This window comes from Nanorana parkeri, unplaced genomic scaffold, assembly GCF_000935625.1.
Source record: "Nanorana parkeri isolate BGI_ZX_2015 unplaced genomic scaffold, ASM93562v1 scaffold37, whole genome shotgun sequence".
NCBI lineage: Eukaryota > Metazoa > Chordata > Amphibia > Anura > Dicroglossidae > Nanorana > Nanorana parkeri.
In genome coordinates this window covers 1855205-1867844 of record NW_017306305.1, presented here as the reverse complement: position 1 = coordinate 1867844, position 12640 = coordinate 1855205, and the positions used below count along the sequence as shown (strand labels likewise).

Genomic DNA, 12640 nt, shown 5'->3' with positions numbered 1-12640 from the left:
CCAACAGAAAATAAGGAAGAAGAAGCTGACCTCAAATGTATTTATTTTTTTAAATGGGAGGACTTTTGACTTGTGAGGGGGTGGACAGACTGGGGAAACAGTTCAAGAAGTCACTAATAATACCTTTACTAGTTTTACTAAAGAGATTGCATTAATGTAGTCAGGTATAGTTAGTGGGGGATGCCCGCTTCAAAACTTTTTGTAAATTAAGCCTTATGTGTTGACTGTGTTCAATTTAATAAATGAACCACAATATACTTAAATTACACTGAAGAGAACCAGTGTTCACGTTAAACATCCAATTCATGTGTAGATAGAAAGGCAAAATCAAATAACAAGCGTTTTCCCTTTGTACTAATTTGAACATAAATACAACAAGAAAGGTTGAAAGAGGACACCTGCTCTCTTGGCTTTTAATGAGTTACTATAGAGACTTCATTAAATCCAAATCAATGCTGATCAATAGGAACAAGCATGTCCTTTGAGTAACCTTCTGTCATCACCTCTGGATTAATTGATCCTAGTAGAAAGCTCAATATTGTTGATTCTACATTAAACATATATTTAAACTAAAAAAAAAAAAATAGTTAATTTACTATAAACTGTCATTACTATGAAGAAAAATCTATAAAAAAAATAAATGACAATACTGTAGTTCTGCAGTATATATATATATATATATAATCACTATGTAATTTTTACATTTAAGCTAGCAATAGAATATTACATTCATAGTGACAGTAGTTCTAGATTGTAGTAGATTCTTTCTATGTAATTGTTTTTTTACATAACATTAATAAACAACTAAATTTTTTCTTAACATAACGAAAGATATAAACATCTAAAAACAGTAATATTTTATGTTTATGTTTGTTTATGCACAGTGCTATTGTTCATATTATAATTTATTTTAACCAAAAACTATATAGGTCAGCTTACTAAAACTAACTTTATTAGCTTCCCTGGGAATACACACTGGCAGAAAATATAAATCCTAACTCACTACAATGATAGTATAATAATACATGACAAAATATTATTTGGCACATAAAATCACAAAGGTTAAAATAAAGAGTAATACTTGAGGAAATAAACCCCAACTTTCAAACTTAATTGTAAAGATGAGATGATAATAGCAAAAATATCTCCAAAGTCCCTGTAGAAAATTGTATATTCTTTTATATTGTATATTTTGAGCTCTCTAAATAAAGCGGTCATGTTTTTAAGAAGAATGAAAAGACTTCGATTATGTATGCTAGTCAAGCTACTTCACTAGTTAAATCTATGAGTCACTGTGATAAGACGTTTGCACTTAAGTTGTCTAGTCATAAAGTTCTCTGGGACTAAAGATCGTCTGCATTAAATCCATAGGATATCCACATAATATTCTGGAATGCTAAAAATGTAAAGTCCATCAGGAAAATGTGAGAAAAACATTATATGTAATACAGTTTAACTGTAAATCAGCCACATTTAAAATCTTGAAAAAGTGCCTACTTGATATATGTATGTATGAATGTGTATCTATCTATATCTATCTATATAGATATAGATCTAAAATCTATATCTATATGTATATAGATATAGATCTAAAATCTATATCTATATATATAGATATAGATCTATATCTATTGTTCATTGAATAATGTGACATTAACAGAGATTGGATAACAATAAAAAGTCACACTAAACAGGCTAAAATATAAGCAAATATTTTTAAATGTAACAAAAAAAATAGAAATCTATGACTATCTGTACCTTTCAGTAAATTTCAGTCCAGGATTAATCCAGAAGTTAAAGAGTAAAAACTTTATATCTAAAGGTTTTACATAAAGCATTTGGATGCGACAGGTACTATATGCAACTGATCGAAGATCACACATATAATGTATATAGAGAAAGGGGCTGTAAGACGCAGAAATGTGCTCACAGCACATACAGCAGACAATAAATCCATAATTCAAGCACAAAGGACAATAAGAAAATTCTGAACATCAAGAGAAATAAAAACATTTTAATCTCCTAGCAACCTGAAATACGGCTTTCAGCTGATTACAGATGAGCTTTGAAAGGATGGACGGGTGCTAAAACTATGCAACTTTAAATCTGAATGCAACGCAGATGATGGATGTGATAGTGCAGAGACAATGATGTGAATGGGTCCCTTTATGGAATGTAAAAAAAAAAAGCAGACCTGTCCCTACCTTTTTTCTGTGAGAACATCGGAGACTGTCCTTCTGGAAAAGTTGCTTTTTCCTCAGAGAAATACCCTGGTTGGTTGTATGAATTCAGGGCCATGTCCATTTCTGAGTACTCGCTTTTAAACATGTTTCCAGGGTAACTAGAGGTATAAGCCTGATTCACCGCCCAGGCCTGATCCATATATATATTATTGCTGTGCAGGACATGAGCCTCACAAGAACTGTAGTTCTGACTATCTTCGATATAAGTGCAATATTCAGTGGGCTGCATGCAGTAGGTGTTAACAGCAGGCTGGGGCATATCGTACATTTCTTGAATGCAGTAGTTCATTTTGATTATCCAGAACCAGCTTCTACTTTACACAGGCACAACACACACACACACACATGCATGCATAGACATAGAGCAGAGGGAGGAAAAAAACATAGATGAATATCATGCAGTGGCTGAAATCTGCCTCAAAGCTAAACAACCAGAGTACGATTTGGAGCAGCAACTTCTGTGCTAATGTCCTATTTATATCTGCCATGCCACTCAGCAGCCAAACATGTCAGAAAAGAGATTTGTAACAGTTTAAGGTCCTAATCTATGAGCCACGGCTAAATCCTAAGGAAGATGGCTGCTCAGACAGGTAGCAGGGGGTATTAGAGACACAACACTAGCAGTGGCAGACACCAAGCCTGTCTTGGTTTAAGTTGGGCCTATAACTTTGCAGGATCATATTTAGTGCGACATATGAGTGGTGATACTTTACATGACAACTTGAGGAGTAAAGCCTAAGAGAGACGAGGGGCTATTCAAAATCCTAAAATCAATAAGCCCGAGTTTTTACTCTATCCTTTTAGAAATTCAATAAAAGAACCCAGATGACCCGTACCAGAATTTAAAAGGTAAACACTGCAGCAACCTAATCCATGATCAGTTCTATTGATTTGGTGTTACAGCTTTAACCGTGTGGTAAAGAAGAACCTGCTGTGTGATGGGTGTATTGATTGGCATTCATGTGCTGTTTCCGCTATTTTTAACCCATTGTGCATGTTTTACCTCTGCAAGAAAAAGGATGTAAGAAACTAGTACAAAAGGCTTAATAGAGCCACCATGTGTTGCATATTTTTTTATATTATAAGACTGTTTGACTATTTTAAAGTATATATACACACACACATGCACAGTCATGGCCACAAATAATGGCACCCCTGCATTTCTGTCAGATAATGCACCATTTTGTGCAGAAAATTGTTGCAATTACAAATGTTTAGACATTCTCATGTTTATTTCTTTTTTTGTATTGGTTTGACACAAAAAAGTGGAGAAGAAAAAAAAAAAGCCAAATCTGACACATTCCACGCAAAACTCCAAAAATGGACTGGACAAAATTATTGGCACCCTCGATTAATATTTGGTAGCACAGCCCTTGGAAATAATAACTGAAATCATCCGATTCCTGTAACCATCAATGAGTTTCTTGCACCTCTCTACAGGAATTTTGGACCACTCTTCTTTCGCCAACTGCTCCAGGTCTCTCAGATTGGAAGGGTTCCTTTTCCCAACTGCTGTTTTGAGATCTCTCCACAGGTGCTCTATGGGATTTAGATCTGGACCCATTGCTGGCCAATCCAGTACTCTCCAGCGCTTTGTCTGAAACCATTTCTTGGTGCTTTTGGTCATTGTCCTGCTGTAAGACCCATGACCTCTGACGATGACCCAACTTTCTGACAATGGGCCATACATTGCACCCCAGAATTCTTTGGTAGTCTTCAGATTTCATAATGTCATGCACACAGTCAAGGCATCCAGTGCCTGAAGCAGCAAAGCAACCCCAAAACATTGAGCCTCCACCATATTTGACTGTAGGGACTGTATTTTTTTCTTTAAAGGCCTCCTTTCTTTTTATAAAACCGGAGGATGGGCTTTACCAAAAAGCTGTATTTTGTTTTGTCTGTCCACAGCACATTCTCACAAAAGGATTTTGGATTCCTCAGGTAATTTTTGGCAAACTCCAATCTGGCTTTTTTATGTTTCTGTGTCAGCAGTGGGGGAGAACTATGGGGTAACTTTTTTCCCCATAGTTCTCTTTAGGGTCACAGGAGATATATGCTATATGCTGAGAGTACTGCAGCCGGGACGGATCCCGACAATACTGTCGAGATCCATCCCACTGGCTGATTGACAGCAAGCTCTGCCTATCTAGAGGCACAAGCAGCTATGCCCGCCTCTCCCTTGTCCATACCTCCAATACGGGGAATGGTGAGTGACAGCCACCACTCTCTGCAGGTAAATAATCGGGAAGTGAGCGAGCAGCTGTATAAAGGTTCTGCCTTCTGCTTAGCAGTACTTTACAATGTTGTGCCCAGAGCTGCAACAACTAATCGTTAGAGCCGATTAAAATCGACGATGGAAAACATTGTCAACGTTTTCCATCATCAATTAGTCGGCTATTGATCAGTTACTCTGCTCGCGGCTCCACACACGACCCGAGCCGTGCGCCGCACGACACGCCTCTTCTCCCCGCTCTGAGCTCCCTGACTCGCCGCTGCCCGCCAACGATCGAGAGGGAACGGCACCTGACAGGCCAACCATCTCACATCTAAAAGTAAGAGTGCCTGCTTCCCTCCCACATGGCGATTGTTTTTTTAAATGTATTGCTGGGATAGTGGGAACTGTTGTATTCTCTATAGCTGATGGTACATTGTGCTGTATATGATCCATCAGCTATAGAGGAATACAAATCCCAGCAATACATTATACACTACATGTTTAATGTATTATTGCCAGGATGTGTTGTATTCCTCTATAGCTGGTGGTATATTCTGCATTGCGCTGTATATTCATTATACAGAGGCGCAATGCACGCAGAATACCACCAGCTATAGAGGAATACAACAAATCCCAGCAAATGCATTATACAGCGCAATGCATTATACCTCCTGCTATAATGTACTATTGCTGGGATTGTTGTATTCATTGCTGTATAATTTTACACTTTTCATTTCACTATATTGCACACCACACTTTTTTTTTACTTCCACGGCTCCAAACTTGCTCCCGTGATGGACTGTAATCTCAATACAAACTAGAAGTCCATCACTGGAGCCTTTTTTTAATACGATGAATCGAACTTAATAATCGCCTAACTAATCAATTTTACAAATAATCGTTAGCAGCAGCCCTAGTTGTGCCTAATTGCTCCTTTTATTTCACTTTCAAATCAACCTTAGTCTCTAATAATGGGAAAGCCACCATACTCATTGTATCATGTAATCATGCAAACTTTGCCTAGGGTTTAAATATCAGGTTTGGCAGCAGCTGTTTATCGATGCCAGGCACAAGGTATTTTTTTATTCTCAAAAATAATGGACCAGAGAAAAAAATTCAAGGTAGTAGCCCCAGAAAAACAGATGTCTACAAAGGTTAACAGACAACCCCCTCCCTCCAAGCAAAGGATGAATTGTCCACAGGCTGGGGGGATTTAGAGGCTGAAAACTAAGTAATGAAAAGAACGCTTCTGGGCCTCAGAAAAGGGGGTACATACTTCCCAACTAGAAACCCAGGTTTCCTTTGCTGTGGTAGAAAAGTACTCCTACCCCAAGCAACATAATTGATGACGGTGTCCTAGGCAGTTCCAACAAGATGCTGTCCCTCATATGTTTACTGATCAAGAGCTCATACAGAAGTTAAAACAGACATGTCCACTAACTCATCTATGCAACAGTACAGGCCTGCTGGCCAAGCACTCCAAGTAGAGTAGGGTCTAAGTCAGGTATGTCCAAACTCCGGCCCTCCAGCTGTGGTGAAACTACAAATCCCATGAAGCATCGCTCTCCAGGAGGCATGTCTGTGGTTGTGAGAATCTTGCAAAGCCTCATGGGATTCGTAGTTCCACCACAGCAGTAGGACTGCAGTTTGGACATCCCTGGTCTCAGGAGGCTAACCCAACCCTTAAAGTTTGACTAACTAGCCATGACAGTCATGGCAGGTTGCAAGACAGGGCCCGGCCGGGGAAAACTGAAATATAATAAAGGCTGATCAGCCCGATTAACAGTAGAGAAAGCCTTACCTCTTACTAAAGGTCTCCTCTCTGCCAACAGTAAACTGCCCTGCATCCCAAAAGTGGGAGGCCACTAGGTATGACATCAGGTGGCACCTGCCCATTCATAAATAGGGCCTCCAGTGCTCGTCTATCACTAAAATGGCCACTGGTGCCTGCCCCTAGCTGTTGACACTTCACATATTCAGTATGGCAACTAGTGCCCTTAGTATGGACACTTGCGTCCACCCCCCCATGGCTGCCAGAGCTCAGCTGATAGCAAGACAGTGTGATTCCCATAGTGATCCCCTCAGGGAAGGTTAGAGATCTCTGGCAGTACACAGTACTGTACTAGACTAGAGGAAAATTCAAAAGTTAGGAGGCAGTTGTCATTTGTAAGGAGCACACAGAGCTCCTGGGATTTGTACATCTCCGTTTTCATGTATGATTCTTTTTGTTATAAATATATATAAGTGACGCACCGATACCAGTTTTCCAAGTACAAGTACTGATATTTGTCCAAGTACGAGTACTGATATTTGTCCAAGTACGAGTACTGATACATGTTTGTTGTCATGTGACAGTTTTTGTAAAACAATACAGACTAATGATTTCAGGACAGTGGTGGAGCACCAGAGCCCGGTCCCAGCTGCAACCGCTGCAACCCTGGTAGTTCTCATGAAAATGCCAAGTATCGGCACTGGTATCTGAACATCCCTACTTTAAACAATAGCGTCAACATGTAAAACACATGCATTACAAACAATACTCAAAAATTTTTCCTAAATGATAAAAATGACACCAATAAAATCGATAACTTACTGAGGCTTTGTATTTATCAGAAGTATATATCTTACAAGTTGTTCAGATAAGACAAGTACCTAGCATCTGCTCAGAGACACTGTCAAAGCACATCATTGGAAACCGAGAGCCATGGGTGGCTTGGTAGGCCACTTGTTTGATGAAAATTGCTTAAAGAAAAAGTTGGAGCCAAGAATAATGATTTCATTTTTTAAATACAGGTCATAATTATTTTTTATCTGTTAAAGGGCACACCACTTAATAAGAATTCTCAAGAAAAGTGCTGTAGTTTATTGTAAACTGGGCACTTTATTCCAGGTCACTGAATGAAAGAATCATAAGGTATTCCAGTTGCTCATAATCAGTGCTGTGTACCAGGTTACAGGACAAATACTCCTAAACTACTTAGAGAGGAACACCAGGATTTTCAAAAGTAAACCCCTGCACTGGAAGGGTTAACTGCTTGTTTTGGTCTAGGGGTGCAAAGAAAGAAAATATACTTACCTGATCCTTGATCCTACCTGGCTGCTAGACTGGTCCCCACAGCCTCTTCACACCTATGCCACGTCCATTCACTTGCATTAGACGTGAGGACATCGAGGGACATTCCATGGCCGGAGCAGCGGGGGAGAGGGGTGAGCGGTCACCACTGCAGGATCAAGGATTTTTTCCATTCCCTAGACCAAAACAAGCAGTTAACCCTTGCACTGTGGGGGTAGCCCCACTGCATGGGTTAACGTTTGACAAACCTGGGGATCTGCTTTAATAAGGAATTAACAAGGTATATTTAAAGTGGCAATACATGGTCATTTGTCCTTTTGTTTGTATTTTCTTTTGATTACTGTATGGTATATGTAATAGACAGACATAACACCTGACCCTTACACATATAACAAAGGCTAACTTATAGATTTTAAATAGTAGACAAGGGAGCAGGAAGATTGGGGCTACATTTTAAAGTGTACATAAACCCCAACAATGAACTTCTCTTATTTGCTCCCTTTTGGTAACCATAGGACATAATTGCCTGCGGAAGGAACTGCAGTGGACCGAGGAGAAGCAAATATTGTACACACCTGGAAAGGAAGAATACTCGGAATGGCTGGGAAGTGAAAAAGCACTAGAATTCTAATACATGGACTGTTGGAAGGTTAAGTATACAGGCAGTCCCCGAGTTACCAACATCCGAGTTACGTACGACTCATACTTCCAAACGGAGGTCCCAGGCTGTTCTACTAGTAATGCTACCGTGCTCGCATCCGACATTCGTAGTACTGTACCTCCTCTACATTACAGGAAGTGGTTAGACGTGCAGACGAGGAGTGGGTCTGATTCGTAGTACTGTACCTCCTGTACATTACAGGAAGTGGTTAGACGTGCAGACGAGGAGTGGGTCTGATTCGTAGTAGTGTACCTTCTGTACATTACAGGAAGTGGTTAGACGTGCAGACGAGGAGTGGGTCTGGTTCGTAGTACTGTACCTCCTGTACATTACAGGAAGTGGTTAGACGTGCAGACGAGGAGTGCCTGCCTCTTCTTCCGGGTCTGGTGCTGTACATTACAAGAAGTTGCACAATCATCTCTCGAGTTGCATTTAAAGTAGAACTCCATGCACATTTTTTGTTTTTTTGTTTTGGTTAGTATGGGGTGGGGTTAGAGCCACTGCGAGGACAGCAAAACAAACGTTACAGGGGGTTAACCCTTCCCTATGCTCTCCAAAACGAAAAACAAAATGTTTTTGGGATGGAGTTCTACTTAATTTACCTGTTCCAACTTGCATACAAATTCAACTTAAGAACAGACCTACAGTCCCTATCTGTATACAGTAAATGTTTCTTTTACAGGTGAACTCTTGGCTAAAAGTGATCCAGTGGTAACACGGCCACATTAACGTAGTGGGAAGTGTTTATGATTGAGTAACTTTTATTACCTTAACACAATTTCTTAATTAACATTTCTAAGTAATTGTATAGGTCATGATTGGTCCATGTTTTCCAATCATAGTTTCTTATTATTTTGATGAATAATTATTGATGTATTGTGCACTGTAGAAAACCATTGATGCATTCTTGAATTCAACAAATTCTATGCTTCCTGACCAGAAATAGTGCCTTTTAATTATTTTGACGTTAACACCAAAAATTTGATTCATGGGAAAAATATCAGAAACTGGGGTAGCAAAAGCAAGCAGGGCCATGGCTTTGAAAGGTGCAAGGGACAGTCATTTGAAATGTCATATTTAGCACAGTGGACAGAGTATTCAACTGCCGTGTGCATGGTATGTCTTTGATAGCTAAGGAATATCAAGTTCCCTCACTGAGTCACCCATGACTCCAAGACATTTCTAAAGGTGGCCATACACTGTACAACCATCGCAAGACCTTAGTCTTGCGATGGTTGTAAAGTGATTAAAAAAACGTACAATCTGCCCATCTTGGACAGGCAGATCATACTCTCGATCATCGCAAGCCCGTCCCCCTGAGGGGCGGGCTTACGATGACTGCAATGAGGGACGGGCTTAAGATGACTGCAAACGAGCTGTGTGCGCGTGCGCACACCGGCCCGTTCGGCAGATGTCGAACCAGCAGGCCACTAACTCGCCGAGAATCGTACGATTCCCGGCGGGTTTTCTAGCCTGCTGGTTCGACGGAAGACGTGCGACCGTACAGTAGAAACGGTCGCACGCCTTCCATACACTGCACGATTCTCGTGCGACCGTGGAGAATCGTGCAGTGTATGGGCACCTTAAGGGCAATCAGAGGTTTTAGTTATTGATTAGGAGTGTAAGGCTGCAAGTGTGCAAACCAACAAGTTGCTAAGAGAGATGAGGCCAATTTAGCACAGGATCTGATTTTTTTATTTCAGTATATGTTGGATTTGACCAAAATCACCAATGACTATCTAAAATAATCAATGATATCTCTCTGTTTTTGCTGTATTCAAACCTAACTAATTGACTAACTAATGGACACTTATATTTACACATACACTATATTTACATAAAAGTATTGGAAAGTCCTTTGTGGTGTAGTCAAAGGTATATAACCTAGTGAATTAAAAAAAAGCAAGTTTTCGCAGGTGCATATTCTTCAATGACCGTATCAGTGAAATTTTAATAAACAATTAGGAAACGGTTATTATCCAGGAAGCATTACCACTGTGCTGACATCAGCAGTTTACTTTATTTACATTTAATCTGAATTCTAGCTAATGTAACAAGGATCAAAATGCTTCTCACTGTGTTTCTGAACAGCACTAAGTTTTGTCACATAAGCTGTGCAACTTCCTCTATGGGAGCTGCAGATGGCGGTGCTGAGAACCAGGGATCACTTCAGGGTCATTAAAAAAATGTCACTTGGTCCATTTAGGCCGGGGACGGGCAACTCCAGCCGTGCTTTAACTACAAATTCCAATATGTCTCTGCCTCTGGGATTCATGCCTGTAACTCTGTCTTTCAATGCCTTACGGTATTTGTAGTTCCACAGCAGCTGGAGGGCCAGAGTTGCCCACCCCTGATTTAGTGCAAAGTGACAAGTTCTCTTAAAGGAGAACTGTGGGGTTAAGGCTTTTCCCCATAGTTCTCCTTAGGGTAACGGGAGGGCACAAACAAGCGTCCTCCCGTCACTCTAGGCTCAGTATAGCTTGCGGTATACTAAGACGCCGCAGCTGAAGCGGATCCCGACAATTATGTCTGAATCCGCCCAGCTGCGTGACTGGCAGCTGGCTCTGCCTATCTAGAGGCAGAGCCAGCTGTACCCGCCCCCTCCCCCGTCCGTTCCGCCAGTCAGCGCTGGCGGATTGGAGCGGGGAGGGGGGAATCCAGCCCCTCCGCTGTCACGGCAGAGAGCCGTGACAGGATCGAGAGGGGAGCGAACGCCGGTATGTGTTAACTCACCTCCCGATCTACTGAGCCGACCTGTGAGAGTTTCATTGTCACAGGTCGGCTAGAACTATGAGGTGAGTGAAAAGCACTCGCCTCATAGTTCTCCTTTAAGAGTTTAGACACCCCACACCCACTGATACTCACCTTTACTGCACTTCCCCGCTGCATGATCTAAACCCTGTATAAGCTCCGTTAGGCAGTGCTGGAACTTACACAGGGTTGAGGACCTACTCCCTTCATCAACATGAGGCTTGGTAAGTGACCATTATCACACATGTATGATGGGGACACACATTCAACATTTGTTATCACTGAAACAGGAATACAGGGGAAATCTGTCACTGTAATTTTTTTGGACACAGAAACGAGCATGCACCTTTAAGTTTTTTGGACAAGTGAAGATTACATGTTAAGGTACTGAAACTCAGTTTTAGTGGTTAGAAAATCACCATAATGCCTTTTAAGATAAAGAAAGGAACTGCAGCACTGATTACTGAAATCGTGAGCCAGTCTAGGTCAAGCCCAGGTCAACAATGTCCTGGCTGCAGCTCCCAACTTGAATCATTCACTCCTGCAAAATCCTAATATAAAAAATGTATGTACTCTTCTAGGTGTCTAGGTAGCTGTTGCCTTGGTAACCAATTAGACCTTGAAAAACATTATTGTTGTACTACATGAGAAATAAACATTTTTTTGGCAGAATTTTCAGCTGAATCTGTTTCCAACATTATACAAGGAACAGAAAAACTATATGCTGAACAAGCAGCATCTATATGAACATCAAGGTCTGGCAGTATATATGATGAAAGCGAAATTTTTCCTAGCAAACCACAAAAAGACGTATAATATACCCGAGTGTGAAACAAGGGGAGGTATTTATCAATGGTTTTGCCTAGGATTCACCCAATATTTGACCAAGGAAGGGGGTTTAAGTACCATCTACCTGACCCCCATGAAGGGGAAGTAGGCATCACAGCCTGATGCCACCAGGGGCTCAGGAGGAATGGTTGGGGTCTTATGAAGGCTGTGTTGGACCTCAGGTGGGCTGTGCGGGGTCTCAGGTGGGCTGTGCGAGGTCCCAGGTGGGCTGTGCGAGGTCCCAGGTGGGCTGTGGGGGTTTCAGGAGGGATGTGCAGGATCTTAGTAGGGCTGTGCACAGACACAGGTAAGCTGTGGGGGGTCTCTGGGTGGGCTGTGCAGGATCTTAGGAGGGCTTGGATTTACACAAGCCAGATATTCATAATGATGGGAAAAAATATATATACTTTTTGTTGTTGTTGTTACACATACACAGGAACAATGAACAGGTGTCAGTGTGCAGGGGGGCTCTATAGACATGTTTGTCTGATTACCTGGTGACAGCTCAGCTCCCACTCCCTGGAGTCTATGTCCTCTCACTTCCTGACTACTCTGCATGACAACGCTCCCATCTGGCTCCAGTGTCCGTCCGTAGGTGAATTTTTCCACCCCTAGGCCCCCGTATGCAGCACTGCCAGTGCCTCAAGAGCAGCGGTGGAGAAAGCAGAAGTTACCATTGGTAGTGAAACGATAGTAATATTTTCTTGCAGGGGAAGCAATTGTTTACTGTTACCCCCCAAATGGAATCTACCACTGGTTGCTCACCCTGTCAGTGCTGGCGGAACCCCTTCCAATGCAGCACCCGCCCCAGGGCACATGTCCCCTCTGACCCCCCTAGTTTTGGCCTTCGAGGACAGTTAATAGGACTC

General features: G+C 41.4%; 1 protein-coding gene across 1 annotated transcript in view; it reads right to left on the bottom strand.

Moving 5' to 3' along the window:
• THRB (thyroid hormone receptor beta) overlaps positions 1-2532 on the bottom strand; it is a 19261-nt gene extending 16729 nt beyond the window's left edge. The window contains exon 1 of the mRNA XM_018570223.1: positions 2205-2532. Within this exon, the coding sequence (XP_018425725.1) occupies positions 2205-2532 (328 nt within the window). The remainder of the gene's footprint in view (positions 1-2204) is intronic.
• Positions 2533-12640: the final 10108 nt, after the last annotated feature.